This window comes from Spea bombifrons, chromosome 1 (genome assembly GCF_027358695.1).
Source record: "Spea bombifrons isolate aSpeBom1 chromosome 1, aSpeBom1.2.pri, whole genome shotgun sequence".
In the NCBI taxonomy this organism is placed as follows: domain Eukaryota; kingdom Metazoa; phylum Chordata; class Amphibia; order Anura; family Pelobatidae; genus Spea; species Spea bombifrons.
Genome location: NC_071087.1, coordinates 6,539,855 through 6,559,138, shown reverse-complemented (window position 1 = coordinate 6,559,138; position 19,284 = coordinate 6,539,855). Strand labels below are relative to the sequence as shown.

The 19,284-nt window shown below is 41.6% G+C and overlaps 1 protein-coding gene across 1 annotated transcript; it reads left to right on the top strand.

The window, feature by feature from the left end:
• Positions 1-597: 597 nt before the first annotated feature.
• On the top strand, positions 598-13,800 carry LOC128464011 (vomeronasal type-2 receptor 26-like). Its single transcript, XM_053448099.1, has 3 exons — positions 598-820; positions 5,424-5,510; positions 12,893-13,800. The coding sequence occupies exons 1-3, from the start codon at positions 598-600 to the stop codon at positions 13,798-13,800; spliced, it is 1,218 nt and encodes a 405-aa protein (XP_053304074.1).
• The last annotated feature ends 5,484 nt before the right edge of the window (positions 13,801-19,284 follow it).

Genomic DNA, 19,284 nt, shown 5'->3' with positions numbered 1-19,284 from the left:
GTGCCGAATCATGTGAGGCAAAAACGACGGCTGCAGCAGAACAAAAGAGGCAATTAAAAAATGCCTGTGCCAGCAACGCTGCCGTAGATGCCCTCCTCATCTCCTGTCCTATTTACCATTGGCACTTCTGTGCAAGGATTGGCTTCATTAGCCATCTGCGTACCCAGACAAGAATCCAATTGGGAGCCAGGCTTTTTTTTATGATTTTATTTTGGGGTGTTTGATTTGTCAACTTTTAAATAAAACTCACAGTTTGCTTCAAATTGGTGTTTTTGAGCCTCGTTGCCCTAGAAGACTGTGCTTAAGATTCAGAAAAAGTGATGTATTCACCCTTCGCTACAGAGTTTTGTCAGGTGATATAATTGAATATTCTACATTACATATTTAGAATTATATTATATGATATATGTGAAATTGCTGGGTTACACAGGTAATGTGTCAATGTAAAGACTTCTGTTTATAATAATACCTCTCTAATTTGATCTTAATGCACATTTTATTAACTAGATCAGTTATTTGGCATCTGACACTCTACTAAGCAATAGAGTGATTTATCCAAACTTCTTCCGGACAGTACGAGATGATCACTTTCAATACATGGCTATTCTGAAGCTGCTGAAACATTTTGACTGGAACTGGGTTGGGATCATCGCATCAGAAGATGACAGCGGTGATAAAGAACTCCAAGAGCTAAGTAAACTGCTCACAAGCCACGGAATCTGCATTGAATTCATCATTAAAGTTTCTCTTTCACTTATGCCAACTCACAATACATTGGCTCTTGTTGAAAAATCATCCACTCAGATTGTAATACTTTGTGGTACGTGTTCCACATACTGTCTTATTAGATTTTTGAAGTTTCCATCACTTTTTAAAAATAAAACACCAATTGTTCCAGCTTCTTGGTTGATATTTTGGCTAGAGTCGCTACGAGCATTTAATGGTAGTTTGACTTTTACAACTCCATCATTCAGATTGGTTGACTTAAGGAATTTTATAAAAAATGTCCGGCTCTACAATCGCCCAAATGATCCGTTATTGGAAGACATTAGGATAGTATATTACAAACGTTTTTCTTCAAATCCAGTAAAGAACAAATTATTTCAGAAGCTTTATAATATTTCGCTACGTAACTGTACTAGAAATGAAGGTCTTATATTTACCACCATTTCTGGAAGTGATTGGATAACTTATCTTGTGTACACGGCTGTGTACGCCATGGCATATGCTTTGCACAACATGCATTTGCACTGGAATATGATTTATCCAGAGACGTTTGCATATAAGAAAAAGGTGAACATTTTTTTGTATTCTGTGATAAAGGGCACATGTTATGATGTCATAGTAACTCATCAGTGATATTAAAGAGAAGCTCCAGTATTGCTACATTGCATTTTTCAGTAATCTTTTATCCAGACTGCGCAAAAACACCTTAACCTGCAAAAGGTAACAGCATCCCAACCATAAAGCTACAATGAAGGAGGATTGTTGAGTGGCACTTTTGGACTTCAAAACCACACATCAAATAAACAAAAACAAACACTCATAAGATTAACCCCTTCAGTCCCCTACAGTACTGTGGTACAGTATGACTCCTATAATTATATAGTGATCCAGACAAGTAGTGGTACAGCATGACTCCTATCATTATACAGTGAGTCAGACACAGATGGTGGTACAGCATAACTATATAGTGATCGAGACACTGAGGGTGGTATAGAACAACGTCTATCATTATATAGTGATCCAGACATAGACAATGTTTTTTGTCCGGTATCTTCCGGAGCTCTTCCGCATAAGGACGGAGCCTCTGTGCACCACGTGTGCGTGCAGGCTCCCTTCTTTTGAGGAAGCCTGCTCCCCCACCACAAAAAAATACCAGCTTTTCATTGCCATTAATTTGCTGGCACTAGTTCCAAATGGTTAATTACTGGCTGTGCTTGTAAAATACCAGCCAAAGAACAACTATGATGGTTCCTCTTTACATAATTTCAACATAAAATGTTTAGGAGTATGAAAAAGGAAAGAGAAGAAAACAAAATACAGGTAACTATGCATAAAGAGAGAACCAGCAAAAAATTCCAGATATCACAGCAAGGACACAAAACATCTAAGGATTTTTTTATTTAATTATAACATTTATTCTTACACTATCATGAATGATACTTTCAAGTAGCTATTTCATAAATCTCATTTCTATGTTTCACAATTACCGTATTTGCTCGATTATAAGACGACCCTGATTATAAGACGACCCCACAAAATCTAAATATTAATTTAGGAAAAAAACAAAAAGTCTGAATATAAGACTACCCTATTTTAAAAGGCATATCATGGGGCAGAGTGGCATATAGGGGGTTAAAAGCCATTTCTGGAGATATATATATATATATATATATATATAACTGCTAACAGCAATCACACTCCTATCAAGCCAAGGCAGCCAGTACATGCTGGAACCTGGGGATGATAGGAGTGTGAGTACAGCCTCCCTATGCCATGCTACCACCACCACCCCCCTTACACATCCATGCTATCACACACACTCATTCACAAACATTTAAACACTCATTCATTCCATTAATCACACATACTTGGTCAAAAACCCTCCCCCACCCCCTTACCTGAACTGCAGATCTCTCACTCGAAGACTTCTGCAGGGGCCCGGCTGTGCGAGCAACTTCTCTGGCCCCGCCCCCAGTGGAAGGAGGGGGAGGCAGAATTATGTGACACTCTGCTAGCTTCCTGTTCTCCTGCTGCTAGCAGAAGAAACGCTGCTCGCGACCAAAGCACCGGTAAGCAGCCTGGCCCCAGCGGACATTTTTTTCAGGTCTGATCAGAAGACGACCTCGATTATAAGACGAGGGGTATTTTTCAGAGCATTTGCTCTGAAAAAAAACTCGTCTTATAATCGAGCAAATACGGTACTAATTTATGCATGTATCCCTCTTATGTGTTTAATGGTGTGTGTCTTTTAAAGCTCAGTAACTTTGTAAGAAGAGTTAATTTCATAGATCACCTGGGAAAAGAAATATTCTTTAATGAAAAAGGAGAAGTGCCTGGTCAATACGTGCTGGTACGATTGTGGTCCAAACGTAGTTCTGATACTTTTGAATCACGCTTAATCCGTGTGGCTACACTAAACATGTCGCTTCCTAAGGACCAGCAGCTCATCATTAGTCATCATGCTTTAAAATGGAAAAATGGCAAAGTGAGTTTTTCAACAATAAAAAGAGTAATTTTCGAAAACCTAAAGACCAAATGTGTTACACAGGTTTAATGTCAGTGCCTTACTTCCTATCCCTGGGACTACCCCCCCAGCACCCTAGGGTTTCCCTCCCAAGCTGTAACACACTCTTGACATGTTTTGCACATCCTGTCCCCATCTGCAGATTTTATTATCTGGAATCCTTTATTCTTTTGCTGTGCATAGCTGTGCATACTGCTTGGTGCTACAACATTCTGGTAATGTGCAGTTGAGTTTCAACCAAAGAGGAGAATATCTTCTCTCTGATCAACTCAGACTAAAAGTCCTGGGATTTATATAGTGTATATTACAAGATATAGTATATATAGTTTTCGTGAAACCCATCTTTGCCTAAGGACAGGGCCGGCCCAAGGCAAAATGCCCCCTGGGGCGAATTTTAAAATGCCACCTCCCCCCCTTATCTACCATTTCTCTCCCCCCTCCCCTTTCGCCCCCCCCGTACTAACCTTTCAGCAGTCCTGCGTCGAGTCTCCCTGTTCGGTCTCGGTGCTGGCTTGTAATGCTGTGCGCCGGAAATTAGGTAATCTTCCGGCACTCAGCATTACAAGCCGGCACCGAGACCGAACAGGGAGACTCGCTGCAGAGGAGAGAGAGAGGGGCGCCGAGCGGGTACTGACAGCTTGGTAAGCGAAAACCTCTCGGCGCCCCTTTCTCTCTCTTTCGCTTTAAAAACAAAAAGGGCTCGGGGCGGCAAAGTGCCCTTCGAAAGTGCCGCCTGGAGCGGTTGCCCCTCTCGGCTCCATTGTCGGGCCGGCCCTGCCTAAGGATCTACTTATCTAAGGATAAGTGAGGATTGTGAAGAAGTTGAAGTGAGTTTATCTTATCTTCCAAAGTTACAGACTAATAGAGTGATTCAGGTTGGTTAAGTTCACACTAAGGTTTTAGGGAAAAATGTATTTAGTAACTAGTAGACTTGGGCCCCGACCAACTTCATGTTCTTCGTGTTCGTCTTCGTGGGGACAAAAATCTTTGTATTCCACGAATATTCGCCCGTTCCTGTGTTCGGTTCGGGCAAATATTTGTGTAGATTCTCCATGTTTGTTTTTTTTCCTTAGATTTTTTAGAAGGGGTTAATACGGGGTTAATGTGGTACACAGCAGATTTGGTGCAAGGTTTGGTGCAGCTGCTCTTCATTGGTGGAAGTCAGATGAGCCCCCTGCTGACGACCAATGGAGTAGCTTGTATAGACTTTTAAAATCCTGGCGACAAAGCTTGGTTGATGCCAGAGGAGGCCCCTGCAGGCGACCAATAGAGTCCCTCGCACGGACCTTTAACTCCTCACGAGATCCTTTCAGAATTCCACATTCATTAACTCATGCGATGCTGCGTTGAAAAGGTAGGCTAGAGGGGGAAGGGACCAGGGGGATTAGTTGGAGATACTAACGAAGACGAACACAAAGATTCTTCGTGTTGTGTGTCTTTGTCTTCATGTACGTTTTGGTGCTGCCATGTTAGTTTCTTCGGTATTCGGGCTGAACTACGAAAATGCATCCTCTGTGTTCGTTTTCATGTTCGCCCGAATACGAATGCACAAGTCTAGTAACTAGTTGAGTTAACTCAACTGACCATACGACTTGAGACGCATGTCCTTGCATGCTAATACTCCCAAAACACTATGGATATTAACTAATCTTAGAGATTTGCAGGGGCATGCAACCACCTTTGTTAAATGTAGAGACATGCAAATTCAATGTGTCCTGTGGGACACAGAAGGTTAAGTTAAAGGAAGTTAATATCAAGAAAACTGAGAATTTACACATGGCTTAATGAAGAGGTCTGTAGGATATGTGAAAAGGAATTTCTTGATTAGTAAGCACAGTGTATTGTGAGGTTGAGTCACAAAGATGGCTCTTAGTAAAAGTTAATAGGGTGCTGAGCACTAAGTGAGAAGGGGCATTATAGACATTGAGTAACTGTGGTTTATGGCAAAGAGACACATGGTGGCTTAGTACATGAGCTAAGGAAAAAAAGATAGATGAAGCACAATGCAACAACCAGACCCCAAGCAACGAAATTCCCCATGAACAGACATAGATTCCTGGGTATAACCAAAAGATATGCCATATCAATATTTAAAAAATGCTATTCAATAAATTCATATTTTTTTAATGTTCCAAGATTCCTCAAGCACGATGCTCGGACTATTGTTCTCCAGGATACAGAAAAGCCCCTGGCAGAGGATATCACACTTGCTGCTATGAGTGTGTTCCATGTTCAGATGGAGAAATATCTGAAGATATCGGTAACAGCACATTATATGCAGTAGAAAATTTTACACATACATACATATCAGACATGTGCAAATGGCCAAAAAACTATTTGGACTAATTGTTTGGTTTAAAAGACAGGTATTGGTGGTGCAACCAACCAACAGTGAGCAGAGCGACAGAAGTAAATATAAACGTATCTCACCCTCACCTGAATGGGTTATGTAGAATAAATGACATGAAAAACAATTAATAATAATAATAATAGTGCACTCTGTATGATAAAATATAGCAAATTGTTTTAAAAAAATGTATAAAAAAACTCTTTTTTCTGACTGACTCAAATCATCGACGCCTGGTGTGATTAGGGATCACACGCACAACTGTATTTGAATGGAGATCTCTACATAGAGCAGTATTGCAACACATCCAAAATGGACCAGAAAAAGGTGGCTACAGTTAGCCTCTCACCTTGCCTAGAGCCTGTAACCTGGCTCCAGGGATAAAGAACACTGTACTGACTTAGAGCAGTACTCCCCCTTTAAGGTGATGGACAGCAGAGTAGATCCAGCAGAGTGTATGGAGTACCGTATTGGCTCGAATATAGGATGCCCCCTATTATAGGCCGCACCCCTATAGTTTGGTGCTATTTTAAAGAAAAACATTTTTTTAAATTAATTTTTACATTTAATGTATGGTAGGAGGCTCCCGCCCTCCTTACCTAAACTTTCGTTTTGCAACGTTGAGGTGGATGCAGCAGACGTGATCTCCAATTCCTGCACCAGTCTGCCTCATCTACATCAACATTGGGGGGAAAAAATCAGGGTGGAACTAAAGTTTCTGCTTGTGTTGCCGGGGGACTGCATTTTCACCGGACCGCACTACAGAAAATGCTCTGCAGTCTTCTGATCCACTATTCCAGACACCCTGGAGAAGGTAAATATGCTAAACCCCGATTATAGGCCGCACCCCCACTTTATAGATTTACATTTTGGGGAAAAAGTGCGGCCTATATTCGGGCCAATAGGGTATATGTATATAAATATAATATAAAAGGTGATGTATAATGTAGAAAAATACTTTACATAAATTACAACACTATCATAAAATATACTATATTTAAGTGTCTCTGTAAATCCTCCGATACGTGTTTCGCCCGTGGGCTTCCTCAAGTTGGTTTGCTGTCCAAAACCATAATGCAGTCTTTTTAACCCCTTAAGGACCGGGCTCATTTTTCGTTTTCTACCCTGTGGGACCGAGGCTGTTTTGACACTTTTGTGGTGCTTGTGTTCAGGTGTAATTTTCTCCTCACCCATTTAGTGTACCCACATAAGTTATATATTGTTTTTTTCAGGACAAGATGGGCTTTCTTCAGATACCATTATTTTGATCGTATCATCTTATTTACTATAAAAAAAAATAAAAAAAACATGGTGAAAAATTGAAAAAAAACACATTTTATGACTTTTATTTGAAAAATATTTTACTCACCTAAAAAAGCAAGTAAAAAAACTAGCTAAATAGATTCTACTACTTGTCCTGAGTTTAGAGATACCCAATGTTTTTATGTTTTTTTGCTGTTTTTTGTACGTTATAGGGCAATAAGTACAAGCAGCGTTTTATGATTTCCAAATCTTTTTTAACAAATCTGGTCAGTCTGCCTCCATCTCCTCTTTGGAACATCTTTGAAGCCGGTTAACTCAATGTAACCCATTCAAACCATATATTTTTCAAAACTAGACACCCCAGGGTATTCCAAATGCTGTTATTTTAACCCTTTCCATGCACCAATTATACAACTACACTTTGTCAAACTTTGTAATAGTAATTTTTTTTATTTTTTTTTCCACACAAATTGTACTTTAGTTATAGATATACAGGTTCTGGTATATGTCACTGTCAAACAACACCCCAATGTGTGTTCAGGAACATCTCCTGAGTACAGCGATACCCCACATGCATGGGTTTGTCAGATTGTTTGGCTGGTAAAAGGCTACTTTTGGGGCATGCGTAATTCAGGTGGTCATTTGGTCATTCTGCCTCCATCTCCTCTTTGGAATATCTTTGAAGCCGGTTAACTCAATTTAACCCATTCAAACCATATATTTTGGAAAACTAGACACCCCAGGGTTTTCCGGATGCTGTTATTTTAACCCTTTCCATGCACCAATTATAGAACTACACTTTGTCAAACTTTGTAATAGTAATTTTTTTCACACAAATTGTACTTTAGTTATAGATATACAGGTTCTGGTATATGTCACTGTCAAACAACCCCCCAATATGTGTTCAGGAACATCTCCTGAGTGCAGTGATACCCGACATGCATGGGTTTGTCGGGTTGTTTCAGATTTAAAATGCCACATTTGGGAAGTGCGCTTTTTTTCTCCATTTTGGTCAGTCTGTACCTATGCCCTATCTGTGAGCTAGGCCACTCCAATTTACCCCATCAGCCATTTTTTTTATATATTAGACACCCCTTGGGTATTTGAAGTGCTTTTATTTTAACTCTTTGAGATTTTTGAGAAATTTTAGCACTTGCTCAAAATAATAAACTTTATTTTTTTATTTTTTTTTATTTTTTTAATACTTTTTTTATATTTTTTTTTTACACATTTTGCTGGTACTGGATGGTTCATCTAGTGACATCACTGCATAATTATTTTTAAATGTTAGCACATTTTTTTTTTTTTTCCATTTTTTTTTTTTTGAATATTTTACTAATCACATAGTGATTAGAAAGCTGGGCTCCATTGACTTGCATGGTTGAATGCAGTACCTGTATTCAACCAGCAAGTGGAGCCAGTTCTCTAGAGGGTCTGGAGACCCTCTAGCGAACTTTTTCGTCTCTCTTGTTTTATTTCCCGGGCCGCCGCCATCTTACTTGATGGCGAAGATCACCGGCAGCTGCGGCTGTGACCGCTCTCCGGAGCGGTCACAGCCCACCTAAAGGTAAGTGTTTGGTGTCGCTGGATGCCTCCTGATCGAGGCATTCCAGCGACACCATTTAAGTTTAGGAGGCGATCGTTGATCGCCTCCTAAACGCTTTTAAAACGGGCGTCCGCCGCCATACAATGTATGGCGGCTGTTGACGCCCCGGGGAGGGGCCAGACATGGCCCCCGATGCCGATCTCGGCCTTGCTGAATGCCTCGACATCGAGGCATTGCAGCAAGGCCGTTTAAGCGAAGAAAGTGATCCTTGATCACTTTCTAAGCTTATTTAACTTTTTGACGGTTCAGGACCGTCAAAGGTCATTTAGTGACCTTCTTGTCATGACGGTCCTGAACCGGCAAAGGTCGCGAAGGGGTTAAATCCAATGCGTCCAATCCAGACGGCTTTTGCAAAAGTGGAGGATGGTAACGGGTGCCTCCAAGGTCCAAAGTTCAATACACCTTTTTCTGGTCCATTTTGGATGTGTTACAATACTGCTCTATGTGATTTTATCCATTTGTAGATATCTCCATTCAAATACAGTTGGGTGCGTGATCCCTAATCACACCAGGCGTTGATGATTTGAGTCAGTCTTTGTCTGACTCATAAGAATTTGAGTTTTTTTATACATTTTTTTAAAAAAAGTTGTTATATTTTATCATACAGAGTGCACTATTATTACCGTATTTGCTCGATTATAAGACGAGGTTTTTTTCAGAGCAAATGCCGGGGCAGCGTGTAGACAATTTACGCTGCAGCTGGAAGGAGGTGTGGCTAGCAGCGTGGGTTGTCTGCGTCCATCGCGCAGACCTTCCCCGGCTGTCAGAGATCAGAGTTCCCGGCACCGGTGCCCCGGCTACATGACAGGGGAGCCAGAAGCACCGGTAAGTTGGGGGTGGGGTGGGGAAGTGTTAAATAAGGGATCTCTGGAGGCGGAGTGCTCTATGAAATGCCTTTTAACCCCCTTAATGCCACTTTGCCTCCAGAAATGCCTTTTTAACTCTCTATACGCCACTCTGCCTCCTGAAAGGCCTTACACCTCCCTATATGCCACTCTGCCCCATAATATGCCTTTTAACCCCCTTAATGCCAGAGTGGCATATAGGGGTATAAGGCATTTCTGGAGGCAGAGTGGCACATAGGGGGTCAAAAGGCATATCATGGGGCACAGTGGCATATAGGGTTAAAAGGCATATCATGGGGCACAGTGGCATTTAGAGGGTTAAAAGGCATATCATGGGGCACAGTGGCATATAGGGGGTATAAGGCATTTCTGGGGCAGATGTGCATAACTGGGGGGGCAGGTTGGAAAATAGAAGGAAATAAAACCAAAATATTTTTCTCAATCATAGCTTTTATTAAAAAAATAGTTTACATGAATTAACATTTACTGGTAAAACTTTTTTCCTATAGGGTCGTTTTATATTCAGGCTTTTTCTTTTTTTCCTAAATTAATATTCAGATTTGGGGGGTCGTCTTATAATCGAGCAAATACGGTATTATTTATTTTTTTGTCATTTTTTTCATGTCATTTATTCTATATAACCCATTGGGGTGAGGGTGAGTTACGTTTATATTTACTTCTGTCGCTCCGCTCACACCTATTGTTTTTTCTTTTTACATTTTTTGGTTTGTTTTTGGCACGTTTGCTTTCTTGCAACAAATCACATTCCCTGCCCATTCCGTTCGGCTAAAAATGTAGGGGCATTTTTAATTCAGGAACAGAATTCATTATCCAGTGCCCACCTTAACTCTCACACTCTCTTATTCTCATTCCCTCACACTCCCTAAATGTTTCCCTACCTTCTCTGCCAACCACTTCTGCTTTTCCGGACCACTTCCTTTTTCATCTTCTATCTTTTATCTACTCCCTTCTCTTCTCTCCTTTCTTCTATCTTCAATCTGTTATCTTAAGTCTCCTATCTTTGTCCACATCCTCCAATCGGGGGAGAGGAAATCACCAAAAGCGCTGTCATTGTACCCTAAAAGGAACTTAGGGCAAAATGGTGGTGCTTATGGTGACATCCTCTCCTTGACCCTTCAATGGGAGGAGAGGAACTCGCAGAAAGTGCTGTCATTTTGCTCTAAGATGAATGAGAGTGTGAGAGAGTGTGTGAATGAATGTGAGTGAATGGGTCTGCATAGTTGGGACCACAATTCAGAGCTTTTGCTTCATTTTCCTCCTTTTCTTGGGAGGGGGTTGCCTCATTTCACAGATTTGTACAAAGTGCAGAATTTACAAAATTCAGTAAATTTGCAATTCGTACAATTATACATACATTGTGAGTCAAGTTTGAAACTCAGTCTGGTCAGTCGAATTAAACCATAACTTTATTACAAGTGTTCCTAGTAAATAGACCTATGAGTCATCATCTTGGTTTTGGAGAACTGATTCATACATTAATTGTGGCAGTCATGGATGGTTTTAGTGGACAATGCAGGTGCCACTAGATGAACCCTTTCATGAACACGGTATCAAAAGCAACAATTAATATCTTTAAAAGTATTTCATCACATCCTTTCCGGATGAAAACGTAGGTTCATTAAAAACAGAGATGGGAGTGTTGGTTAAGGAGGACCAGAAAAAAGCAGAAACTTTAAATAACTATTTTTCCTCAGTATATATGAAGGAGGAACCTATGGCAATGGATATACATCGGACTACTGGAAAAAAATTACAGTCAGACTGTGATTGGATGACTCAGGACAAGGTGCTGCAGCAACTAAAGAAAGTTAACAAAGCTCCGGGGCCTGACGGTTTTAACTCACGAGTACTTAAGGAGCTGAGTCAGGAAATAAGTGAACCTCTGTTTCTAATCTTCCGGGATTCTTTTCTTTCAGGAATTGTACCAGAGGATTGGAGGAAGGCAGATGTGGTTCCTATATTCAAATAGGGTTCAAACTCTGTGCCTGGAAATTATAGACCAGTGAGCTTAACTTCTGTGGCTGGGAAAGTATTTGAAGGGCTGTTTAGGGATAATATTCAAGAATCCATAGGGAAGTACAGTATTATTAGCAAAAATCAGCATGGTTTTATGAAACATAGGTCCTGTCAAACTAATTTAATTGCATTCTATGAAGAAGTAAGTAGAAGTGTCGATCAGGGTGTTGCCGTGGATGTAATCTACTTGGATTTTGCCAAGGCGTTTGACACGGTTCCACACAATAGGTTAGTATTTAAACTGAAGGAAATTGATCTAGATGCAAATTCTTGTTCTTGGGTAGAACATTGGCTTAGAGATAGAGTACAGAGAGTTGTTATAAATGGTACATTTTCAAGCTGGTCAAAAGTGGTAACTGGTGTCCCTCAGGGTTCTGTTCTGGGGCCAATTTTATTCAACATATTTATAAATGACCTGGCAGTATGCGTTGAAAGTCATGTTTCTGTGTTTGTAGATGACACTAAACTAGGTAAAGTGCGAGCGGGATATTACAGTGCTGCAGAGGGATCTAGATAGACTGGGGGACTGAGCACACAAATGGCAGATGAAATTCAATGTAGATAAATGTAAAGTTATGCACTTCGAGGGAGGGAATGCACTAGCAACCTACACCCTAAACGGTAGTGAATTAGGGGTAACGACAAATGAGAAGGATTTGGGAATTGTTATAGACAACAAACTAGGCAACAATGTGCAATGTCAGTCTGCAGTTGCTAAGGCCAGTAAGGTATTGTCGTGTATAAAAAGGGGCATCAAGTCGCGGAATAAAGATATAATTTTGCCTCTGTATAAATCAATGGTAAGGCCGCACCTTGAATATGCTGTGCAATTTTGGCACCTATTCTAAAGAAGGATATCATAGCACTAGAAAGGGTGCAGAGGCGGGCTACAAAATTAATAAAAGGAATGGAGCACTATAGTTATGAAGAAAGGTTAACTAATTTAAATCTGTTTAGTTTAGAAAAACGTCGCCTCAGAGGGGATATGATAACGTTATATAAATATATTCGGGACCAATACAAACCATTGTGTGTAAATCTGTTCATAAACAGGACTATGCATAGGACACGGGGTCATGCGTTTAGACTGGAAGAAAGGAGATTTAGTCTCAAGCAGAGGAAAGGGGTTTTTACAGTAAGGACAATAAGGATGTGGAATTCTCTGCCTGCAGAGGTAGTTTTATCGGAGTCTGTACAGACATTTAAACTGCAACTGGATGGATACTTGGAAAAACATAATATTCGGGGGTATAATCGTTAATTATGGGGAAACGGCTTATTGATCCAAGGAGAAATCTGTCTGCCATTTTGGAGTCAAGAAGGATTTTTTTTTCCTGGTTCGTGCAAAATTGGAAAGAGAGAAACCGGGGTTTTTTGCCTTCTTTTGGATCAACAGCAACGAATAAACAGATATAGGACGCATGTCTTTTTTCAGCCTATATAACTATGTAACTAACTATGTAATAAATGCCCTTTATACTGTAACTTAATTGACAAGTTGCAATGTGACCACTTCAAATTTTTGTTTTTCTCTGTTACTGCAGATAGTGAGAGTTGCCAGAAGTGTCCTGATGATCAATGGCCAGATATGAGAAAAATCAAGTGTATTCCTAAAACATACGACTTTCTGTCATACGAAGAAGACATTATTGCTCAATTATTTACTTTTATATCAATATTCTTTTCATGTATAGTTTGCATCATATTGGGAATTTTTGTTTATTTTAGAGATTCCCCCATTGTCAGATCCAATAATCTGAACCTTAGCTTCCTTCTTCTTGTGTGCATAATGTTAAGCTTTCTCTGTGTGTTTTTGTTCCTTGGATCCCCTGTGGATATAACCTGCAGGTTGCGTCAAACAACTTTTGGAATCATCTTCTCCATAGCTGTGTCTTCTCTGTTGGCCAAGACCATCATGGTTTGCATTGCCTTCAAAGCCATAAAACCAGGCAGTCACTGGAGGAAATGGTTGGGGATAAAAGTACCTTACTCTGTAGTAGTGCTGTGCTCCTCAGTCCAGGTCTTGATTAGTGCTGCTTGGATGTCTGTTTCTCCACCGTTTCAAGAGTTTGACATGCACACCTACCAAGGGGTTATCATTGTTCAGTGTAACGAAGGATCTGTTTTTGCTTTCTATTCTATGTTGGGTTATATGGGAGCTCTAGCATCGGTGAGTTTTGTTCTAGCGTATATGGCAAAGACGTTACCCGACAGTTTTAATGAAGCCAAGTATATCACCTTCAGCATGCTGGTGTTCTGTAGTGTTTGGATCACAATGATCCCTGCTTATCTGAGCAGCAAAGGGAAGGACACTGTGTCCGTGGAAATATTTGCCATATTATCTTCAAGTGCTGGCATTTTAAGCTGCCTATTTTTCCCCAAATGTTATATTCTGCTAAGAAAACCAGAGATGAACACTAGAAGAGGCTTATTAGAGAGATCCCGTCCCTAATCCATTACAAATGTATTGTAAACTCACATTAGTTTACTGCCTGCTAATAAAGGTATGAGGAATTGTAAAATAGACACAACTGCAGTGCTCGAGGCATATAATGTGATTCACCCCAGTATAAAGGTGGCTACGATTGGCTACTCAAACCGTAAGACCAAAGTTCAATACAAAATAGAAACAAGATACTTCCTATACTCACAATTAAAAAAGCAGGATGACCACCAGCATAGTTAAAAATCTGTTTATTCCATTTCTTCTAAAACACAGAAGTGCAGCGCAACACAAGACACAAAGCAGATAAACAAATACTTACGCATTTGGTCTTATACAGGACTTAATCATAGACTCCTTGTTAGAGGTTAGAACAAGTCTATCTACATTGTTTATGTTAATGAGCTCCTATTCAAATGAGCTTTAGGTGATGAAGACAGGTGTATTGTTATTATTTGTTGTTTTATATAGCACCATCAAATTCTGTAGCACTAAGTAGTATATAACATAACAATTGTGTGTCTGACAAGTGTTAATCTGCGTAATAAAGATGTTAAAATTGCAAGATTTAGTATATGTCACTTTTGTCACTGTTATGTTAGCTTGAACAAGACACTCTGGCATCACATTTGAATACTAGTATTGTAATCCAGTCCCTGATTGATTCTTTTACCCCTACTCTTTCCATTTTGTATAAATACCTCTGAAAACCTCAGTTCACCCTTTAGAAAATGTATCATGTCTGATTTCTTGAAGCAGCCGCCAGTCTGCCGACATGGAGGTCCCATGACGGCTACAGGAGCACAGCTGTCCGCACATCCCCATCAGCTGGAAATGCCTGTAGGTGCACCCGTGACAGGCAGCTGGAGGCTTGCTAGCTGCTGGATTTCAAATCCAGAACTGCTCAGCACAGGCACTCTCTTGTGGTCTTGCTATTCGGTGTATTGAAGTTGGTATTTGGGTTTGCTGTAATTTACCCTTGGCTTGCCTGACTTCTCTCCTGCCTAGTAATCCTGAACCTACATTACCTTACCTGTCTACTGTACCAACCTGGGGCTTGTATGCTAACCCCTTTTGTGTTCTAAACCTAGCTGTGTCTATTCTGCCTTATCTGCCTTATTCAGAATCACACATCCATACCTCCCAACATTTCAAAATGTGAAAGAGGGACACTTTTTATAAAAAATCTTGCGGAACTCACCAATACAAGCAATTGCCTCGCCACTTTATCGAAGATAACAGAAAATTGTATTAGGTTGGTCAGTAAGAGTAAAAAATTAAGGAAACCGCTGTGGTACTCTGCAGAAGTGGCCAAAATCGTGAAAGACAAGAAGTTAGCCTTTAGTAGATACAAAAATACCCAAAGTGAGGAAGATAGACAGATCTATAAAATTAGGCAGAAAGAGGCAAAGAAAGTTATAAAAACTGCCAAATCACAGGCAGAAGAGCGAATTGCCCTATCAGTAAAAAATGGAGATAAAACATTTTTTAGATATATAAATGAGAAAAGGAAAGTTAAACAAGGATTAGTTAGACTAAAAACAAAAGGCATATATGTAGAAGAGGATAAAGGTTTAGCTGACTGCCTCAACGAATATTTCTGTTCAGTTTTTACAGATGAGAATGATGGAATGGGACCTCAGTTGGGAAAAAAGACTGAATCATTTGAAATATGTGAGTTTATCGAGGCGGAGGTTTTACTTCAGTTGTCTAAGGTAAAGACAAATAAGTCGATGGGGCCTGATGGGATACACCCCAAGTTATTAAAAGAGCTTGGGGGTGTACTAGCAAAACGGTTAACTGATATATTTAACGAATCATTGGTAACGGGAGTTGTGCCTGGGGATTGGAAAGTAGCGAATGTTGTGCCTGTACACAAAAAAGGCAGTAGGGAGGAGTCGGGCAACTACAGGCCAGTTAGTCTTACATCTGTAGTGGGGAAATTAATGGAAACAATGTTAAAGGAAAGGATTGTTGAACATCTGAAGTCACATGGCTTTCAAGATCAAAAACAACATGGGTTTTCCTCAGGAAGATCTTGCCAAACAAATCTTATTGATTTTTTTGATTGGGTGACTAAAGTAATTGATCAAGGTGGTGCAGTAGACATTGCGTATCTGGATTTCAGTAAGGCCTTTGACACTGTCCCACATAGAAGACTTATAAATAAACTGCAATCTCTGGGTTTAGATCCCAATGTTGTTGAATGGATTAAGGAGTGGCTGAGTGACAGAAAACAGAGGGTTGTAGTCAATGGCGTATATTCAGAACAAGGTCTTGTTACCAGTGGGATACCTCAGGGATCTGTACTTGGACCCATTCTCTTTAATATTTTCATTAGTGATATTGCAGATGGTGTTGATGGAAAGGTATGTTTATTTGCCGACGACACAAAAATTTGCAACAGGGTTGATGTTCCTGGAGGAAGAAGCCAAATGGCAAACGATCTAGGTAAGCTGGAAAAATGGTCAGAGCTGTGGCAATTGGCATTTAACGTGGATAAATGCAAAGTAATGCACCTGGGGCATAAAAACCCAAGGGCAGAGTATAGACTATTTGGTACTGTCCTAACCTCAACGTGTGAGGAAAGGGATTTAGGGGTAATTATTTCTGAGGATTTAAAGGTAGGTAGACAATGCAGTAGAGCAGCAGGTAATGCTAGCAGAATGCTTGGTTGTATAGCGAGAGGTATTAGCAGTAGAAAGAGGGAAGTGCTCATGCCGCTGTACAGATCACTGGTGAGACCTCACTTGGAGTATTGTGTACAGTACTGGAGACCATATCTCCAGAAGGATATAGATATGTTGGAGAAAGTGCAGAGAAGGGCAACTAAAATGGTTTATGGATTACAAAATAAACCTTACCAGGACAGGTTAAAGGATCTTAACCTATATAGCCTGGAAAAAAGACGGGACAGGGGGGATATGATAGAAACATTTAAATACTTAAAGGGAATCAACAAAGTAAAGGAAGAAAGTTTATTTAAAAGAAGAAATAAAACCACAACAAGAGGACACAAGCATAAACTAGAGGGGCAAAGGTTTAATGGTAACATCAGAAAATATTACTTTACGGAAAGGGTAGTGGACGCATGGAATAGCCTCCCAGTGGAAGTGGTAGATGTTAATACAGTAAAGTCATTTAAGCAAGCATGGGATAGGCATAATGCCAAGCTAGATATAGGATAAGGGCAAGTACTAAAGGAGAGTACTCAGAGGTTGGGCAGACTGGATGGGCCTTCTGGCTCTTATCTGCTGTCACTTTCTATATGTTTCACTTAAAACACGCTTCATTTTTGTCAGCACACTCATGTATATTAAAAATAACCAACACATTGAATTCCCATCAGGCTCAACCAGACATACTACCTCCATGATGCTGGCTGAGCCTCATGGGAAGTGCAGCAACAGTAAAGCTGCAGATGCTAGCTGTGAACAAAAATTCCCACGATTCTCAGCCAGGCAGGTGTCCACCATAAAGCTGGCTGAGCATCATTATTAAAAAATGCTAATGTTAGCCTCCTTCCCAGGACCCCTACACACTGCCCTTACACACACCTGCCCCTAAACACACATATACACATACACTGCCTTTACATATACACATACATTGCCCTTACACACACAAACACATACACTGCACTTACACACACACATATACACGTACACTGCCCTTACATACACAAAAACATGTACACTACCCTCACACACACACACACACACATACACTGCCCTTAAACACACACACATCCATGTACACTGCCCTTACACACGCATACATGTACACTGCCCTTACACACACACACACACACACACATATACACTGTCCTTACACATACACATGTACACTGCCCTTACACACACATATACATGTACACTGCCCTTACACACACACACTGTCCTTACACATACACATGCACACTGCCTTTACACGCGCACATATACATGTACACTGCCCTCACACACACACACACACGCATATACACTGCCCTTACACACCAGCTAACAAATAACTATACTGCTCTTACACACACACGGACCGATACACAGGCTTACAAACACATACATACACATACACTGCCCTTACACCCCTTTCTCCCTATCTCTTACCTCTTCCTCAATCCTTCTTCCTCCAGCCTCCATCCTGTATCCTACAACCTGTGGTGGGAGCGCGAGGTCTGTCACTTCTGCTCCCTCTTCACTACGTGCCGGCTATTGCTGTATTGCTGTCATGAACCTGGTAAGCAGGTCGGGTAGGAGCCCAGTCGCAGGGGATACAAGGGGTTCTGACAGACGCAATGAAACACAGCACAGGCAGAATACTTTGAAAGGTACTGTATTAACGAAGGTGACAGAAACAGCAAGTACAGGCAGTAAGTCTCCAGGCAGGATGCCCACTGGCAGGGCGGACGGCAGGAAGCCCACTGGCAGGGCGGACGGCAGGAAGCCCACTGGGCGGGTGGACGGCAGGAAGCCCACTGGGCGGGTGGACGGCAGGAAGCCCACTGGCAGGGCGGACGGCAGGGAGCCCACTGGCAGGGCAGACGGCAGGAAGTCCACTGGCAGGGCAGGTACAGGGCCAAAGCAGAGCAGTCCAAACACTTTAAATCAAAGACCCTGACTGAAGGACAGGGCAAGTCTTTTAAAGGCAGGGCTTCACTCAGGTAATAAGGCTCAGCTGTACCTGGTAATCTGATTCTGAGCACTCCAGAGGGAGGTAGCAGATGGACATGACAGCAAAATAATTACGCATGGTCCAGGCTAGCAGGGTGGAATCCTGACAATTGCATTATTTGCCGGCGCGTAGACCACCGCGAGGTCTGTCTGAAGGGACAGACCTCGTGCTCCCTAATGTTGAGCCGACTAGAGGGACATCGTGATCTCCCAACTAGACTGCAGGCTGCTGATTGGGCATCTGTGCGCCCCCCCCCGCAGCTGCACCTGAGGTATCGCTCTCGCCTAACCCTTCCTCGCCTAACCCTTCCTCTGCCCCTTCACCTATAAAAACTATATATAACTGTTACTCACCTGTCTTCGGATCCCACGCCACCGCAGCAGCTGCCACGCAGGAGAGAGAGACCCCCTCCACCGCACGGTCAACTCCACAATAGCCGCCACGAGGGAGACCCCCCCTCCACGACACGGCCACCTCCGCAAGAGCCCCCACGAAGGAGAGGGAGACTCCCCCTCCAGCGCACGGCCACTTCTGCAGCAGCCGCCACGAAGGAGAGGGAGACCCCCCTCCACCGCACGGCCACATCTGCTGCCGTCTTCCGAGGAGCCACGCTTGACTACGTTGATCTCCTGAATCCTGACCTCGGCTTGTTACTGTTTACCCTCTCTTCCAGAATCCTGACCTTGGCTACGTTTATCGTTGATCCTGCTCTCCAGAATCCTAACCTCGGCTTGTCTGAACTTTCTTTGTCCGGGAGTCCAACCGGACTACGGTGTCTCCTACTACTTGTACGTGACAGAATCAGAAGGCCCGCTTCGG

What these genes read in the sequence shown, in the direction of transcription:
- LOC128464011 (XM_053448099.1), top strand. Translation starts at nt 598, where the DNA reads ATGGCTATTCTGAAGCTGCTGAAACATTTTGACTGGAACTGGGTTGGG. An exon ending in TCAGATTGTAATACTTTGTG is followed by an intron (nt 821 to 5,423) that starts GTACGTGTTCCA and finishes ATTGTTCTCCAG; the next exon opens with GATACAGAAAAGCCCCTGGC. An exon ending in AGAAATATCTGAAGATATCG is followed by an intron (nt 5,511 to 12,892) that starts GTAACAGCACAT and finishes CTGTTACTGCAG; the next exon opens with ATAGTGAGAGTTGCCAGAAG.